At 40.0% G+C, this 13,271-nt stretch overlaps 1 protein-coding gene across 1 annotated transcript in view; it reads left to right on the top strand.

Annotated features, from left to right (window-relative positions):
- mmp24 (matrix metallopeptidase 24) overlaps nucleotides 1-13,271 on the top strand; it is a 77,700-nt gene that overhangs the window by 25,422 nt on the left and 39,007 nt on the right. The window contains exons 2-3 of the mRNA XM_059329460.1: nucleotides 7,051-7,199; nucleotides 10,277-10,393. Of these exons, the coding sequence (XP_059185443.1) occupies nucleotides 7,051-7,199; nucleotides 10,277-10,393 (266 nt within the window). The remainder of the gene's footprint in view (nucleotides 1-7,050; nucleotides 7,200-10,276; nucleotides 10,394-13,271) is intronic.

Genomic DNA, 13,271 nt, shown 5'->3' with positions numbered 1-13,271 from the left:
GCGCGCGCGTGTGTGTGTGTGTGTGTGTGTGTGAGTGAGTGAGTGAGTGAGTGAGTGTGCGTGCGCACGCGAGCGTGCACTGAAACTCTTTCATCTCTTTCACTGTTCTGTCTCTTTTATTATTTATGTGTTTTCTGTCAAAGGTTTATGCAGAAAAACTGCTCTACCCTGAGAGCATTGAGACATGACCTGAAATCTGACCGCTTCACACTCCTCCACACACGTTAAAGGATGCAGTATATTCATTTTACAGGTCTTTACTCGCATTTTGTGTAAAGTGTAACAACAGCACAGATCGATGTCATTTCCACGAATCGCAGGTCTCAAATTTAACACAACAAAGAAAAGTATCTAGTGATTGCTTGTTAAACATTCCACAATCTGTGCACAGTGAAAGGTGCAAGAAGCAAATAGTTTCTATTTTAACATGTTTCATGCTTGTTAAACTCAGCACGGTGCAGACGGAAATATTGTGCAATTACAGTCTGGGCAATCCTGCATGAAGCATCTGAGCGCCGAGCCATGCACCTCACAAGATTTTGCAACAACTCAGTCGAAGTGTCATCTCCCGTCCACTTTAATAAGCCAGGTGTGGCTGTAGCTGCTGGTATTGCTTCTTAAATAATGGATTCATCTAATTGGAGAAGCGAGTGAACCCTCTGCCTTCACTGTCTCGCAGTCCTCGGTCCCATCAACAACTGCATTTGACTGCATATGAGCAGATGCACTTGTGCTGTAGACGTATCTTACTATCTGAACAATGCACCCTTTAAATAACAGGGAAATACTGCACCATTGACTTTAGACCAGGTCATTACATACATACATTTGCTACTTCCACATGTGGCATCGTTCCCTTTTTGTCTGAAATCAGAAAATAATAGTTTCCAATAGACGGAAACTGCTGCATCAGAAGAATGTAAACTGTCCCTTCACCCTTTAAAATGTGATGCTACGTTGTGATTGTTGATGAGTGAAAACAGCAGGAGGAACGTCTTCATATTCCAACTTTCTGGAGGGAAATCTGGCTTTAAAGGACTTATATCTCAGCAGCTGGTGAAGTAATCATTTATTGTTTCAGATCATTATTCCTGTCAGTGTGCTGAAGCCTTTTGTGGTACAGGGCTGTAAAAGTCTGGTCCTGTGTGCAGCAGTCTCTCGGCTCCTCCTCCGGTCCTCTCTGGATAATTGTGTTTCTCTGGTTTTTGTTCACGATGCAGTTTGTGAACTTTGTGTCTCTGTGAGCGTCCAATGAATCACTGTCCTCCGCCTCCGAGACACTGAGCTGTCCAAGTCAGATAGGAATATTAATTAAACATGTTCACATATGGAGGTTCTAATCTCCCCGTGATTTATGTTACTGCACTCATGTTGTATGGAACTTGTGTGTGCATGTGTGTGTGTGTAGGTACGTGGGTGTGTGTGTGTACGTGTGATACGTGTGTGTGTGCAGGCCATGGATGGCACTGTAGTAATTGTTGTATAATAGCAGCTGGTGAATTATTTAATTCAAACTGCTTCCTCTGAGCCAGCAGCAGCTGGCCCACTCGTCAGCACAGGGACGCACACACACATACACACACACACACACACACACACACACCGGGCACAAACACATTAAAACCCTGACATACCTGAGGGTGCAAGATCCACACATATCTAGTGACGCACAATGACATACACTCATGAATGCGCACACACACACTTGCATAAGGACACAACAACACAACATACTGTGTGAAGACACATGCATGAGCACACACACACACACATGTACACACAAAAACATAGTGACTAATGCAGTATGGAGCTGCTTGGAGACTTCACTGCAGAGAGTGGTGTGTGTGTGTGTGTGTGTGTGTGTGTGTGTGTGTGTGTGTGTGTGTGTGTGTGTGTTCTTGTACCTTCTACATAGTGATGACTGGACCACGTTTTTAAACAACAGAGTGAGGACATTTCGGCCGGTCATCATTTCTTTAAAGGCTTGTTTGAGAGTTCAGACTTTGTTTTAGGGTTAAGGTTGCAATTTAAGGTTTATGTTAGGGTTAGGGTTGGGCATTTAGTTGTCATGGTGAAGGTTAGATTCAGGGGCTAGGGAATTTACTATTCCAATGAGGGCACTCACAATGATAGAAGTACAAGTGTGTGTGTGTGTGTGTGTGTGTGTGTGTGTGTGTGTGTGTGTGTGTGTGTGTGTGTGTGTGAGTAGATCAGAGGTTCTTCAGGCTCTTCTCTCTGTCAAAGCATTTTTTGCAAACTTGAGTTTCATGTCACGGTCCGACTGGCTCTCACCAACCTGTGTACGAATAACAAGACTTCACACTTTCAAATGATGTGAAATGCTTACACCAAACTCCAGTTCAGCTGCAGATGATATACATGATGTTTCTAACAGCAGCACACTTACTGGCTGCAGGACATGGTGAGGTTCACTGCTGTAACAAAAAGCTGCAGTTTGGTTGAATTTGTGCTCCGTCAGCACTTCTCTAAGGTTAGGGCCAAACAGTTCCTGGTTAGGCTGTAAAAGACAGTTTAAACAGGAAATAAATGATGTAAATCCTGGAAGTGAAGTAGTTACGAGGACAATGTGACTACTGGAAGTTACATAGTTCAGTAAAAACATGATGCAGGAAGTTAAGAGATGTTTGAATCACATGCTGCACTTTGGTTTCACATGGGACACCACCGCTGTTCTGCTGGGAAACATTTAATGTCTTAAATGACTTTGTTTTGGTTATTTTGTGTCTGCTTTGGTTAATTTGTCCTTTTTTTGTAAGTTAGTGGGTTTTCTTGTCATTTTACCAGTTGTTTGGGGTCATTTTGTGTATTTGTGATTTATATATTTTTTTGTCATTTTTGTAACTTTTATTTTAAATTTTACATGTTTTTTTTGTCTTTATAGGTTGTTGTTTTTTTGTCATTTTGCGTAATTTTGTCTTCTTCCCATGCCTCCTGGTGAAAGTCCCGTTGTTGTTTTTTTAACCGTCCACCACCCCTCCCTCCCACCAACGGAGACTTTCTGCTTTACTTTTCATTCCGCCTCACCATCATTCACAATTACTACGGCTGCTAGAGGGCGCCACTAACTCCAAATGTAAAAATGGGGTAAGATTGTTGTATCGTATGCACTCAAAATTGCATATTGACATATTCATTGCAAGAAATTTAAAGTCTGAAGTCGTGTTTTTTGTGCACAGATTCAAGAGAATCAGCTGCACTGTCAGTTGTTGAAGGACATTACTAAAATAAATACTAATTTGATGTTGGTTTTGTCAAATAACTGGTTCTGAGGGATGAAAAACATACAGAGACATCCATAACTAAATCATTGCTTGATGAAGTCTCAACACTTGTTTAGCTGCATTGTCTGTTTCGATGTTAGAGATTAAACTGCAGAATCACTCTTGTCTTCTTCAAACAGAGGCTCTTGTTTCCTGACAGTTGTAGTGAATTGTTTTGTTGCCCGGAGCTGTGTTGATGGTCTGGCTGGAACAGAATTCAATTACAGGAATCAGATTGAGATGTTTTGTCAGAGAGCAGTGGTGGTTTTGTCATCGCCACACAGTTTTAATTGGATTGTTTGCAGTCAGTTTCCTCTCGGCTCATGCACCATGTGGCACGATGTGTTCACATTTACATTCAGGATTAAAGGCAGATTAGGATCGCAGTCTAAATAAATTCAATAAACAGCAGAGCTAGAGACCAGCACTCACATAGCTTGCTCCACGGATCGTCTTGTTTCTGCATCAGCTACCTGCCGTGGAAACAAATGAAAGAAACACAACAGTTAGTCGACACCACGTCTCAAACTTCAAGTACAAAGTGTAATAGATTACAGATTACATGTTCACCAAACAACTGTCTGAAGCAATTAATAAACTAAAACAAATCCCCAGGTGGAAAAAAGCATGCACGACAATTTTAAACAAATGGTACAATAAATATAAATATTGTTCAATAACACCCATGCTGCAGTTATTATGCTTTGAGTTTATTCTACGTGTGTTTTCCTGTTTCTTTGTCTGTTGTTGTGGGGTTTTTTTTTACAAATATTGTGTCTCTTAATTAATATAATGGGACATAGTGTATTAGTTCTTTTTTTACAGTATGATTCAATTGCTTAATCGCCTTGAATGTTAAATTACAGTGAAATAAATGTTAAAAAAAAAATAATAATAATACAAATAAATTCACACATTACAGTGCTGAATGTAAAACTAAGGAAACATTGTTGTTGTTTTTACAGTAAAACTTAATAAAGTACATCAATAAAATAAATCAAAGAAAAATCTGGTAACATACTTAAAACAACAAATCATCAGTTTTTTACTTCTTTTTTTAAAAAACAGAAATGTACTGTATATTATTCATATTTTTAAGGAATTTATCTGTTGAATAAGTTGATTACTGTTATTGGATGCTAACGTCTGCTGCTGTAATTTTTACTGTTTTTTAATGATTTTTTAAAATAATTTTCAGTGATACAACACGAAACAAAACACAGACAGAAACCTGCTTCCTTACTGAGCCGTGCTGGGAAATAAAGTGGACACCATGTTTCTGTTGTGGAGTATTTTAAAACACTTCAAACGTGGCAAATAATGAAAGACCAGAACTATTGTGTTTTTATCACAATGTTTCTTTTTTTTTTTTACTTTTCTCAAGTGATATATTTATTTCCTCACATGGGAAGTGTGTGTGAGGTTGTGAGTGTGTTGCTGTGATCAGACAGTGTTTCTGTCCCCGGGGTGAGCGACAGAGCGTCTCTTGGCGGCGGTACCCTCCCTGCGTCCGTCATGGCGGTTAGGCAGACACTGAGTGCTGGTGGCTGGTGGGGACGGGCTGCGAGAGGCTGGCACACACTCTGAAATATTAATGACCTACTGTAGAGCAGGGCTCAACCTCGTCCTCGTTATCTCTCCCTTCTCTCATCTTCCTCCCTTTCAACTCCCAGCTTTCTATTTTCTCTCTTTCTTCCTTCCCTCCTCCTCATTTACCTCCCTCCTTCTTCTCCCTCTCCCCCTCTCTCTTTCTCTCAGGAGGGTTGTGAGATTGTGTTATGTCATATTAAAGAGACAGGCGCGCTGCAAAGTGAAAAATACGACATAATAAGAATCATCCGAGGAAACTTGTGGATTCGCTATCGATTTCTGGATCAGTGTGAATCAAGTTTTCTTTGAGGTTTTCTGTAGGGAAAGCTGTTTTCTCCTGCTTTCATCTCTTTCTCTCAGTTTCTCTCTGACATATTCTATAAATCTCTCTCCTGCACAGCCTCTCTCAGTTTGTATCCTCTCTCAGTTTGTCACCCCTCCCTTTGTTCCTCCTTTCTCCAATTCTGCTTCGCCACATCAGAGGAGAACACAAAAAACACCACTTCACTGTAAAATTCTGCATCTGAAAACTTTATATTTCAGGTTGCTATTGATGGACCACTGTGTCTGTGCTTAATGTACACTACAGGCCAAAAGTTTGGAAGCAACTTAAATTTTCTGTTCACAATGGCTTTCTTAAAAACCAGTATGGATTATTCGGATTGTTGGATGTGTTTACTGCAGGATCAGGCTTTACCTTTATTGAGTTGAACCATTTTTCTCAATTTACCTTTAGGTATACATTAATGTTACCAGACCATTACTGAATAAATGTTAACAAAAGAAAAGAAGGGCTTTTGAGAGTTTGGATACAAAAATCCCAATAAATCTCAACTGTGTTCATATCTCTGACAAACTACCACAGAAATGGCTAAAATTGAAGCAGCTGAGTAAAGAAACAAGAGTACAGATTTATACATTAAGGAAAGAAGGATACACAAAGTCTAGGCAATAAAAACCCAAAGACCTGATATTTTATAGTAAAAATGTGTTCTAATAAGTGACTCTTTATAAAGTAATCACATTTATTTTATTGCAAAGTATAGCAATGAAACTATGATCTTTTTTTGTGCAAATTTGATCTTGCTTCCATATATATATATCCTTTATTGAACCAGGTAAAAGCCTCACTGAGATTAAAAAAATATTTTTTAAGAGAGACCTGGCCAAGAAAGGCACCTTAAAAAAGAGACAGGTTACAACATTAAACACAGTTATCACAGACATTAAATATAAATACAGCCATCAGAACAACACTAAGTGAGCATCAGTAGCCAACTTATGTGGAGCAGTCACACTGACCAAGGGAACCAATTTCTTTGTCTTTTAGAATCAATTTAATTTCACCAATATTTAAAGAATGCCAAAATTTACTGGTTTCAAGTCTATATAGTTGCCACAGAACCATGGGTTACATGAGGGGCGTTTTTAAAGCTATAATTGTTTACATTTCTATTTAAAGAAAGCTGAATCGCCTATTAGAAGCTCCTGTTTGATTTCTGTTCATGAGAGGGAGCACTGCAATCAGTTCTGCAGATATAAGGCATGTCTTTGTTTCTGTTATTTCCAAGTGGATTGATGGACTTTTTATGGATGGACATCAGAGATAATTACATCATTCGGAGAGTCTAAATCACAGTGAAAGTGAAAATCTGTGAGAGGTGTGACTCTGAGGAGGAGTGCTGCTGCTGCTCTGTTGCCGCTGCTGTTGCGAGGGTTGAGCATGTTGGACAGCGTCCATGACTCAGCACACAAATGGGACAAAGATGGCCGACAAATGAGGTTTGGGGAGGCAGAAAACAACACACTCAATATTGCATTCCCCTCTCGGCTGATTAGTCATCCATACGTTCAATGGGCTTTTAGTCATTAATGGAAAATGACAAATTTAATATCTGAAGAGATATTTCTTCTTCATGGCTGCAGACAATAATGCTGCAGAATTTTCATCATCCACTGGTCGTCGAAATCCAAAATGTTTATTTTGTTGAACTTATAATTCAGTTTCAGTAATTAGGTTGCTGTCAGTGTAAATTAAAGCTTAAGTTAACCAGTAATTAACAGAAGTTTTGTAAATGTTTCTGGCCATTTTTGAAGTTGTTAAACTTAAGTGTCTGCATTGTTTGGATCAGAACTAACGTTTTCTCCTGTTTGTTTTTTTCCCTCTCCTCTCTGTCAGACGTGGCTGAAGAACTACGGCTACCTGCTGCCTCACGACGTCCGCACGTCAGATTTGCGGCAGGAGAAAGCCATGCAGTCGGCCGTAGCCGCCATGCAGCGCTTCTACGGCATCCCTGTGACGGGAATACTGGATGAGACGACTATAGAGTGAGTTGTGTTTGTGTTTGCACAGTACGAACGAACGAACAGATGAAACTTTTCTAACCTGTTTTAGACCCAAACACATCATCAGAGAATTTCAGTAACATTGTTGCACATTGTTGCAGACTTGTGATTGTGAGAAATGACACGATAATAATTTTACAGAAAAAAAACATATGCTAGTAAACAAGAACAGCACAGAGAAGGTTGTCTAAAGATCAAGAGAGATTATCTTACATATAAACAGAGTGGCTTTTTTTTATAAAAAAAATAAATTAATTAAAAAAAAGGTAAAATGAGGAGGTAAAACCACCAGCCACGTCCTTTATTCCTTCCAGTATGTTGTCCATTTTGCCCATTTGGCAATATATAAATCTTTTTTCAGTCAGTCTCTCTAACTCATGAATCTCTTTGACAATTCCTAGCCAGTTGTCTACAGTGGGTGGGTCGGTTTCTAACCATGTACGAGTGATTGCTCTTTATTGCTACAGTCACTATTTTATTATCTGCCGTTTCCTGTTTTTCGTCCCCCAAACATAAAGCTGTACATGTAAATGGGATATTCTGTCCAAAAATCTGCTACATACTTTTCCAAATACGATCCCAAACTGATGTGACTTTGAGCAGCTCCAAAAAAATGTGGTAGTGACTCGCCTCCCCATCTCCACAAGCCCTCCAACACATGCTGTCTGATGAGGAGAGATATGTCTTCATTTTAGGAGTGATAAAGAAACGGACAGTATTCTTCCAACTGAATTCTTGTCAGTTTTTTGTAAATCACACTTTGCTTCAGTATGTGTGAACTGCTGTAGTTTGCACAGGCTTTAAACTTTTACAAGATCTCGTTTTTGTCCACTTACAAGATGTGATCACTGACATAATCACCTCATAGGTTGATACAGCAAACCTGTTAGCAGACAGTTTATCCAGCAGACACACAGTTGCATTTTTGTCCGCTTGAAAAAAGTCCAATATTCCTTCTATAGGCCTGTTTGATCTCCACCGACTCCTGAAGGAAATATCTGTCTGTTCAGCTGCTAAATGCTCCACTGTGTTTACCAGCCAGTCACTTCGTCTGTGAAGGACACAAAGTTTACTATATGTTTAACAGCTGCTGCTGAAAATGATTCTGTGTGAGACTGAAAACCAAAAAGTGTCCATAAAGCTGCAGAGTGGTGTGAAAATTTCTCTGCGACCTCTTCCAAAATTGATCATTGCTGCTTGAAGTGTAACTCTGATACCTCTGATTCAATCTACAAGCTGGTTAGTACAAACAAATCTGGTTTGTGTGGGGGCGACTCGACATTATTTCATGGTTATAATGAAACCTTCTGAGACTGCAGTTACGATTAAAGGCCATACAGATGAATTATAACTGATTATAAATGGACTCTAATTGGCCTGACATTTTAGCCTTGGCGTGCAGCAGATTCCTGGCTGACCTCGCTCCACTCCAGCTTGTGTTATTGCTCGTCCAAACAGGGATTTTTAACTTATCTCTAAAACTGCTGTCACTCTGTCTGTCAGCCAGAGACCTGTTGTTGTTGATGTTGTTGTAGCTGCTATTTATAGTTTCCCTCATGAATAGTTTCTGAAATCTGCTGTAGGAAAACTGGTGAGCCACCTTTACCTCATACAGAGTTTACTCTAAATAAATGACTGAAACTTCTTGGTTTGGGGATATTTTCTGTCCAGCGGAGTGGAGATTTCTGCACAACAAGGTGCATGGAGAAAGGACAAAATCTATAGGTTAAAACTCAAGCAACAACTGTACAACTTTATTGTTTTGTGGCTTTAATCATGGTCATAAAGTTTACACTGCAGACAGACATTTGTAAAAAATAACGTTGTAAAACTCACTTATTACTCATCTTCAAATCCTCTTCTATAGTGAATCATACAGTTTAAAAGTCAATGCCACAGTTCACACACACACACACACACACACACACACACACACTAAAGCATCTACAGTTACATCAGAATGAATAAAATACCATTTTTATTAAGAATACAGTAACATAGGGATCAACTAGCTTCACCTTGCAGCACATGTGGGGTACCGCAGGGCTCCAATTTGGGACCACTATTGTTTTGTTTCAGCTGGAAACATTTTTAATAAAAACAACAACTCAGTTTTACTAGGTAACTAAAGCTGGTTAGATTTGCCCTGAAAGTTATTTTATCCAATAAATATTACTGTCATTACTTCAGGTGAGAACAGAAAGCAACATGTAGGAAAGGATGTATGACTTTTGCATTTTGCTGCATTCAGAGGATTGCAGTTATTTTCACCCACAGATTTAAACTATTTTCGTTAATGTTCCCGAAAACAAAATAACATTTTATTCTAGATCACCGTTTTTCAATGTGGGGGTGAAAACTGAAACTGAAACTGAAACTTCGATAAACTTTACCACTCAAACGTTTGGTGCCACCCAGAAAATGTCTGTGTTGTTTTTTATTAAAACAAACTGTTTTATTCATGAAATGAGTAACAAAATGAATCGAAAATATAGTAAAGATATTGACCAGGGTAGAAATAATAATTTTAACCTGTACCAATCTCCAACTTTACCTCTAGATACTCTTTTTTTTTCAGAAACGTGGAGTAACACAATGTGCCACGAGAACACATGGCAATATATAATAGATATTTCATGACAGAAGCTGCCATTTTCAGCTTTAATAGACATTTACAATTGACAATGTCTATGTCTGTTACTTAATTTTTTTTTTAAGTGCTTTTCTTAAAAAAAAAAAAAAAAAAAGGGGCATTTCCAAACTTTTGAGCGGTAGTGTATGTCTTTTATTTTATATCTTTAAAATCAAAAGGCCCCAAATGCAATGAATAAATAGGCCTAACAAAAGAGAAAAATATGTTAAATGTTAATATTACTGTCAAATATTAAGACAGAAATGACAAGGAATGTTTATACGAAGAAAGACTGATTATTAGTTGTTAATAAAACAATAGATATTAAGAAGCTGTATCTTTGTTTTTTTTATATTTGCCATCAAATTGTACATGTAATGTAAAAATAATCTGCAACCCCCATATAATGCTATAATGTTGTGTCCAGGTGGATGAAGAGACCTCGCTGTGGCGTCCCAGATCATCCTCACACCAGCCGCCGGCAGAGGAACAAACGCTACGCTCTAACGGGACAGAAATGGAGAGATAAAAAGATCTCCTACAGGTATCTGTCCATCCATCCATCCATCCATCCATCCATCCATCCATCCATCCATCTGGTTGTTATTCTTCTCTGTTATTTCTTCTTTGTCTGTTGTTTTGTTTCCTTTTGTTTCTCCACCCCCCTCCTCTCTTCTCTATCTCTCTCCCTTCCTCTCTCTAACGCAGCTCGGCCTAATGTAAATTAGCTCCGTCCCACGGGACCCTGAATGCATCTCGTATCCCTGCATTACATCCACCCACTCGTCTCTCCATCGTTCTCTTCACTCTTCCTCTCTTTCCACCTTATTCTATTGTCTCATACTGTCTACATACAGTTAAACCCTCCGCTGCACGACGTGACGATCCGACCGGCAGCTCAGCCGTGTAATATAGGTCTAATGCAGATTAGAGCTGTCCCACGAGATACTGAACACATCCCAGCTCTCATTGTTGCTTCTGCCCACTTTATCCTCTCTCTGTCTCTCTCTCTGTTTCTCCTGTTCGTGCTCTCAACAGAAGCTTTAATGTCATGAATCAAACAGAATATTACTCATGTATTTGGGCAGCTTCTCAGTAACTAAAACTTAAATAACCAGAATGTTTCCGTCTTGTGTTTCTGTCTGACATTATTGATGAACAATTTAGTTCAGCTTCAGTTTCAAATAACAGCACGCAGGACCAGATATTTCTTCCTGGACTGGCGCAGGCCTCGTCCACAACAGGAACTGAAGATCAGTAACTTAAGGTGCAGCTTCTGTCTCTGCTACTGAGTTTCAGTTTCTCTCTCGGGGGAAAGAAATGCAAAAGCTCATTTGCAGCACGGCAAACACAACAATTAATTAAGCCGGGCTTTTCACCCTCCTCTCTCTTTCCAGCTTCTACTCCTTTTCCTTCACACCACTCCACTCCACAGCTTTATAGGGCTAATGTAAATTACGCCACTCCCACGAGACACTGAAGGCATCCCAGCCCTCCTGCATTACAGCTGCCCACTCTACAGCGTTACATAAAACCCAGCGCGTGAGATCACAGTCCTCTCCGGTTACCCCTTACTGTACTGGAGTCTTCTCAGCCCTTCTCCTTGAGTTTCGGCTGTCCCGTTGCTGCAGCAGAGCTCAGTGTTCAAGCTGCAATCGTTATTAACTTAATTGTTCTTCTTCAAAGGCGCCAAGCTTTCTCTATCAGCCCTGCCTCCTCTGAATTACACTCACATGTAACTCATCTGCATTGGCTAATGTGCAGACGTAATGCTGCTGGATTACATTATTTATGATACAGATTTATGTTTACTGGCAATGTTTTGTTCCAATGTATGTTCAAAGTATTTTCCACATTACTCCCAGCCCCATAAAGCTATATTAATTATGTGCGTGACTTCAAGTTGTTTCTTTCACTGAACCAGCATCTGCCAGACTACATGTAGCTTCCTTTTTCTGAGAGATTTTTTTGGGAATTTGAATGTGAAAACCTGTCAGCTTTAAACAGGATGTAATCACTTCAACGGCCCTGGGTTGCACTGAACGTTGTAAGTTAAAGGTTAGCTTAAATATCAAAGAGTTCAGGGACAAGTTGTGCTGTTTGAGGATGTAGCTGAACTAAATGTGTTGCTTTGATATTGTCACAGTTTTCATTGCATGTCAAAAGAAGACAAATCCAAACTAACTCATGTGGTTCTGTGTCCACTTTCAGGTGGCTATGTTGTGTCTAGGGCTGCACAAAAACCAAACAACATTTTATGTTGTTTCTTCCTAGCCTCAATTATGCCCATACTGGTAGCAGGAGATCAACACGTCCTCCATGTAACAATTCTCTAACCTCTAGGCGACAGAGAGCGTATGTTATCATACAGGACACAAATGTCAGTGTTCTGTGAGAAAGTCGTGAGTTTGTTTGATCATCCATCATCCCTCCCTCCTGCCATTAGAGCAACTTTTCGTTTGTACTGTAAAGCCGTGTTTCCTTTAGGGGAAAGAGTGGCCGCTGGGAAAGTCTCAGACCACGCCCTCTCAAATATCCGCTCACTCAGCGTGTCTCGATTAAAGACACATGATCATATACGTGACGGATTAAACACGGGAGACGCAACTGTGGCCACCTTCGCTGATCTTAAACAAACCAGCATGGCTGATTATGCACAGTGTCTCCACTGATCATAAACATTGTGAGTTAACAGGCATCGCTAAAAGTGCAACTGTGTTGGCCCGGTGCTTGTTGTAAACAAACAGAGATCGCTAAGTGAACACCTCCTGCAGCAGCAGCACATAAACACTGTACTGCTACAGAGCTAACTGTTAGCCTATTAGCAATTTGCAGACTGGATGCTAAGTGGTTAACATCCCCTCCAGCTCTGTGACTGCAGCTGGAAGAGACTGCTGCAGGAGGACTGTGCCACTTCGACTTGTTCTTTCTCTTCTTAACGAGCCACTGGCCCCTGTGGTTTGTTAAGAAGAGTAAGAACAAGTCTCCAATCATAAAATAAAGAGTCGCAAGATTTGTCACGAGTCGCTTTTTTTGAAAAATAGTCGCTAGGAGGGTCTTAAAAGTTGCTAAATATAGCAACAAAGTCGTTAAATTGGCAACAATGCTTCGCCGCCTTTAACAAATGGCGCGTCTTGTTGTGCCGTTGAGTACTACGTCACATCCTGCTTAGCGTTCTATCCAATCAGCAACCAGGCTTTTTTCAGGGGAGAAAAATGGCCCTGCTCTTCTACAGGGCCGAAAAAAGTCCAGTCAAAAGACTTTCAGGACGGCTCATATTCAAATTAGGGGCGCTTCGGCGAGTGAGACCCGCCTCATTCCGGGTATTGGGCTGTAATTGGAAACACCTTTATAGGACTATTGTGAATGAAGTTCTGTTGTGCTGCAGAGGTGTCCCGGCCTGCAGTTCCTATTCTACAGAC

This window comes from Centropristis striata, chromosome 3 (genome assembly GCF_030273125.1).
Source record: "Centropristis striata isolate RG_2023a ecotype Rhode Island chromosome 3, C.striata_1.0, whole genome shotgun sequence".
NCBI classification, from domain to species: Eukaryota; Metazoa; Chordata; class Actinopteri; order Perciformes; family Serranidae; genus Centropristis; species Centropristis striata.
This window is presented reverse-complemented; position numbering and strand designations above follow the sequence as displayed.